Source organism: Micromesistius poutassou (genome assembly GCF_964030765.1).
Source record: "Micromesistius poutassou genome assembly, chromosome: 14".
NCBI lineage: Eukaryota > Metazoa > Chordata > Actinopteri > Gadiformes > Gadidae > Micromesistius > Micromesistius poutassou.
In genome coordinates, this window is record NC_140284.1 from 10,209,344 (window position 1) to 10,215,343 (window position 6,000).

General features: G+C 44.2%; 1 protein-coding gene across 1 annotated transcript in view; it reads right to left on the reverse strand.

Annotated features, from left to right (window-relative positions):
• rapgef4a (Rap guanine nucleotide exchange factor 4a) overlaps positions 1 to 4,399 on the reverse strand; it is a gene marked incomplete at its 3' end in the record, with an annotated part of 33,438 nt that extends 29,039 nt beyond the window's left edge. The window contains exons 1-4 of the mRNA XM_084478944.1: positions 4,326 to 4,399; positions 2,818 to 2,960; positions 1,096 to 1,184; positions 12 to 158 (exon numbers count right to left, since the gene is read on the reverse strand). Coding sequence (XP_084335070.1) covers positions 12 to 158; positions 1,096 to 1,184; positions 2,818 to 2,960; positions 4,326 to 4,393 — 447 coding nt within the window. The 5' untranslated portion in view covers positions 4,394 to 4,399. The remainder of the gene's footprint in view (positions 1 to 11; positions 159 to 1,095; positions 1,185 to 2,817; positions 2,961 to 4,325) is intronic.
• Between the last annotated feature and the right edge of the window lie 1,601 nt (positions 4,400 to 6,000).

Sequence of the window (6,000 nt, forward strand, 5' to 3'; positions counted from 1 at the left end):
CTGTCACTCACCCCCCACAGACACCTGAAGTCCGTCTGTCCGAGGCGCAGCAGCTCGCTGGTCTCCCGGGTGACGATGGTGGCGTGGCGTGGCCGGTCGTCAAGGACCGACTCCCCGAACGCCGTCCCGGCGCCTAGCGTGCAGATGGTGATCGCATCCTACGACAGAGGGCCAGAGCCAGGTGAGGGCCAGAACCAGGTGAGGGCCCAGAACCAGATGAGGGCCAGAACCAGGTGAGGGCCCAGAACCAGGTGAGGGCCAGAACCAGGTGAGGGCCAGAACCAGGTGAGGGCCCAGAACCAGGAGAGGGCCAGAACCAGGTGAGGGCCCAGAACCAGGAGAGGGATAGAGCCAGATGAGGGCCAGAACCAGATGAGGGCCAGAGCCAGATGAGGGCCAAGAACCAGGTGAGGGCCCCTGCCTCCATCTTACAGGACCCAGAAACCATCAAGAAGGACATGCTGACACGCTTTTCTAACCTGTGGTCACTCAGCGCTTTACAATATAGCCTGACATTCAGCCATTCATACACATATTCACACATCGATGGCGGTGTCAACCATGCAAGGCGACAGCCAGCTCGTCGGGAGCAGTTAGGGGGAGGTGTCTCACTCTGGGACGCCTCGACACTCAACTAGGAGGAGCTGGGGATCGAACTAGCAACCTTCCAGTTACCAGCCCATCCCCTCGACCTCCAGAGCCACATGCCGCCCTGATGACACATTGATGCACCCTGCTAGAGCTTAGGGGGTCTTGTGCTGTGACCCTCCCTCTCAAGGTCTTCAAGGGTAGAGAACGTCACTCTGAGCATTTGTGTTATCAGGATAAATTATGGAATTATGAATTATGGATCAGTGGTTTGGGAATGCTAACTGTATGGAAGGGATGAACACTCCACACAGCTCACCCTTATCTTATTTTAAATCTTATATCCAAGAGATTATTAGGTCTACTGAAGAATTTGACGACACAGTATCTGCATTTTCTTGGCAAACATGTACAGGATGGCTAAAAGATCCATCATAGGTATTGATACGCAGGAAGCAGAGCCAGTTGCCCTTTGATTTCCAACCCTCGGGGGAAATCAGGTCCTACCTGGTGATTCGCTGTTTCCGACACCTTTACATCCAGCGAGCCTGACAACACGGCGTACCAACTGGTACCGATGTCTCCCTGGCGGTACACTGGGGAAATAACCCATAAACACACAAAAAACATCATATATATTACAACCTAACAAGGCTTTGAATATTTAGGTTTTTATGATTTACTCTGATTTAAGTGTCCTTTTTTTTTTACTCTTGTTTGATATAATGTCTTGTTCTTTGTTATAAACAGGCAGAAATAGATAAAAAAATAACATCACGTACTTCTGTGGATCAGCCGACCTACAAACCGATTGATAGAGGGAGCTAAAAAGGCATTCACAGTGCATCTGCAAGCTGGTCACAGCTTTTAGCTTTCTAACCCAAGAGGTAGGCCTATAACATCAGCAGCAGTACACAACACCCTGTTCTACTGAGGCAAAATCACAACATCCTTACAGAGACACAAATCAAACCGCTGTGCAATACTCAAATAAAACAAAGCCATTCAAATACAATAAACACAGTAGCAGGACATAATAACCTGACCTATCACGAGATGGACCTATCACGGCAACTCACAGAATGTAGGACTGGTTGTATGATTGGTGATAAAAAAGTAAACCATCTGATGTATGCCGATGATTTGGTTGTGCTTTCCCCGAGCAGTGCTGGTTTTCAACAGTTGCTGAATGTCTGCTCTGTATATGGTGCTGAACATGACATAAAATATAATGCCAGCAAGAGTCACGGTCTAATCTGCCGCACTAAAGAGGACCAAAAAATGTCTTTTCCTGATTTCAATCTGTCTAATCATAATATTGTTCCCTGTAAAAAGGTCAAATACCTCGGCCATTTTCTTACAGAGGATATGACAGATGATGATGATATTAGAAGGCAGTGCTGCAAAATGTATGCGCAGGCGAATACTCTTGCTCGCAGATTTCATTCGTGTACAGATGACGTTAAAATATCTTTGTTTAAAGCGTACTGTACACCACTGTACACCGCATACCTGTGGATTAACTACAAAAAAGCAAGTATGAAAAAGTTACAGGTTGCGTATAATGATGCATTAAGAATCCTACTTAAAAGACCTCGATGGTTAAGTGCGAGTGAAATTTGTAAATGCACGTGTCAACACCTTTAATGCAGTACTCAGAAACTTGATGTATAGATTTATGTGTCGGCTTGATGCCTCAGAAAACCAGATAATCAACAGTCTGACCCACATCAACTGTAGTTCCATCAGGTATCAATCTCTGTTCTGGAGACACTGGTACAGTTGTCTCTTTTTAACTTTATAGTCATTCTATTTTTGATATCAGTGGTGTAAATTTCTATTTTTATGTTTTAGCTTTTCTTATTGTCTGTGTTGTGTTGTCTGTTGTTGTGCTGTATTGTGTCTTGTGTTGTGTTCTTTTTGCTATGGACCCAGAGTCTGAAATAATAAAGAAATAATAACAGCAATAATGCCAAAGCAGGGTAGTCATAACTTACTCTTTAGAGGTTTTTCTGACAGAGAACTCCTGGCTGGTAAAATCCAGAATATTGCGCAGAATATCTTTCAATGGTCAGATCAGAGGAAGGGGATTCAGTCTGTTTTGGCCCATTGTGAATCTCAGTCTATTTTGAACCATGGACATTTTTAAAAAGAGCGTTCCCCGCTGGCATTGGTTACAGGCAAAGTCATAACAGACATAACAGCCCAACCCTACGAGTGAACACCTACATGTGATGTCTTTCTCCAGGTATTCGTAGAACCCCCGCAGACATATCTGCTGCAGAACACTGGGGTGGAACCTCTCAAAGGCCTTGAGGTTCTGTAGCCGGGCCAGGATGACGTCCACATCTTCTCTGGACCGCTCTGTGGGCCTACAGCGAAGGGGAGGAAGATGTTTGGGACGGGGGATCCATGCGAGCAACGGGATTATTATCATCTGATTGACTCGAAAATACGTATTAGGCTAATTAATGGTACCGTCCAGCAGAGGGCACTACAGTGAATTCACCTATAAGCAATTTGCATCAATCTGTTGTAGGCTATATAAAGCCATGGCGGACAGCGAGGAACATGTGTGGGCGTAAATGTTAAATATGAATGCTGCATTAAAAAAAGGTATTTAGTGTGGTCAAGAGGTGCAATTCATCCTCTGCGTCAGTCTCCAGCGCCAGATCAGAAGGTGTAAACACACCTGGCCAGTCCTAATGTTTAAAGGTGGTGTACTTTGAACCGGTGAGAGGGCTAGTCCTCTTATCTAGACCCTCCCTCCCCTCTCACAAAGACACATATAGAGGGCCTATTAGGCCTCGTTTAAAACACATTAGAACACGTGATGAGTAGGCTATTCAACGGATGGACAGTGAGAATTAAAACATTGTTAAAGAATTGTCAAATTGAAAAATTACGCTATAAAGAGGTTAGTCGGACTGCCCTTTGATGTGAAGATTGATTTGACAGACAAGGCACAGCCTTCTGGGTTAGTCACTATATTTACACTATAGCGTCTCAGCAATATGGGAATATTTTTTACAAATAAAACTAGATTTGTCAAATGAATATAACCCAGACTATATATATATATATATATATATATATATATATATATATATATATATATATATATATATATATATATATATATATATATATATATATAATACTGTTATAACGTTATATTCTTCAAACAGTATCGCTAACAGGTTTTAAATTGCTTCGACAATAATTAAGCTATAGGTTTACCTGCCTTTGTCTTAATATAGTAATAATCCCATGAATTGTGTGCACCTCAATGCATTGTCAACTATTGCAAAAAGTACTTTATTTACTTCCCATCCTTAATACATACACCTTTCAACGAGTTTAATATCCTGATCCAGACTAGAGCGATATGAACACTTGGTGCTGATGCACGGTGCAGGCTCCTGACTGTGGCTACAGCCATCTGACTCCGCTGTGCAGCATGTCCATTCTGCAAGGAGTTCCCAACCGCTTCGGAACCACATCAAAGCTCAATATTGCCCATACGAACACTAAAGCCTATTTATCATAGTTTAGGAAGTATTTTAACCCAGAAAACAGCGCAGTACATCGAAACTAGGACGATTCCCCATAGTTAGTCCAGGTACAAATCACACACCATCATCCCTGGACTGGATGGCGAGTGTCGTAGCTGATACGAAAACTATGAGTGACAAGTGACATCTGCACTAGGTGTCATGCTTGAGTGTAGGATTTACCTCTTATCTAGACATATGATCCAACCGGCGGACGCAGACGGGTGGGAAGAAGTGTGCGCGGCAACCATCGTCGGAGAGATCACAGGAGAGACACGTTGTGGCGTTGGATGCTGGAGGGGAGCGCTTGGCTTGCGCCTTGGCTGGGAGAGGACCCTGGATTTTAGCGTTATTCCGGTCCACCGTGACGCAAATTCCGGTAGTTTACTACCTATGAGCTGTTAACGCTAGTTAACGGTCCCGGAGCGAGAATATGCACGAGACAAGGATAAAAATCACGACAAGGGGCGATATGGAATTTTTACAAAGAGTTTGTTAAAGAGATATCCAATGGATGTAACGTAAGCAAATTTCCCTCTGTTGGAAGTCCAGCCCCCTCTCTCGCCGCTAAACCCCTGCAGTCCCGCCCCTCCTCTCTCTCTCGCTCTCTCGATCTCTCTCTCTCGCTCTCGTCAATAACGCTAATTTGAAGCATCCCGTTCCATGCGATACGACGTGAGATGAGAAACGAGGTTAGTTAGCTGTTCACCTCCCTTCAGTGACCTCCATTGTGTCTTTTGCGCAGGTGCACACACGCCTTCCTTGTCATATCCTCGCTCCCTGGGGAAATAAATTCGGGGGCTTACCTGGTGTTTACCAACGTCTTAACGTGTTTTCTTCTGGCCAGACGAATTAACCCCTAACTACTAGTTTTGTCGAAACGACAGGTTGTAAAAGGTGAGAGAGCTGGGTCGTTTCAGTAAATAATGTAGGCCTATCCTATGAATTGAACATGCAGCTTGTGTTAAGATGAATCACATCTGAACAAGAATCATTGAGCCATTACTCAAGTCCCTTCACTTGTCACCAAGGAGCAGCAGAAACAACCGATTTATGTTTAGTGACAAGCGGTAGTGATAGATCATAGGATTATTGTGAAATGAGCCACTGGACAGCAGTTTAATGTCATTTCAGCGCATGAAAGGCACTGTATGGTTGGAAGTTATGTATTTATTTATTCAATCAGACCTTACCCAGTCTGTTTGAACAAGAATGCCCTCATGAGAAACATATTTTTCTTAGAAACGTGCTCGTTTAGTACGGCTAACCCTAACCACCAATATTTTCTTCATAAAACTCTCCATATGTCCACAATGTTTTTTTTTACTTAAATCAGGGCAGATACATGAGCTGCCAGCTCTCTTTTAACTTTATGAATCAAGATTCATTATGAACAGAAGATTTCGTATTCTGCAGCGGCTGCAGTCCAGATGGTTTGAGAGTGTGTGTACACTGCCCAGGGAGCAAATGACAGCTGCAGAGGGATGTTCCACACACACACACACACACACACACACACACACACACACACACACACACACACACACACACACACACACACACACACACACACACACACACACACACACACACACACACACACACACGCCAGCACACAAGGGAGTTATCCACTGAAATATCTCAGAACGATGTAGGGCAACAGTGTTGGGAAAACCGTGCATGGGATCTCTGCATTGCAATTCCTCGTCAGGAGTATAAATCACCACAAGGCTTCATGATCATTAATGGATAATTGGCATATTGGTTTGACCTCAGACACTCAAAACATGGTTTGTAATTCTTTGCCACAGAATGCAGTGACTGTGATGTGAGGCGACGACAGTGTGCCACGGTCATA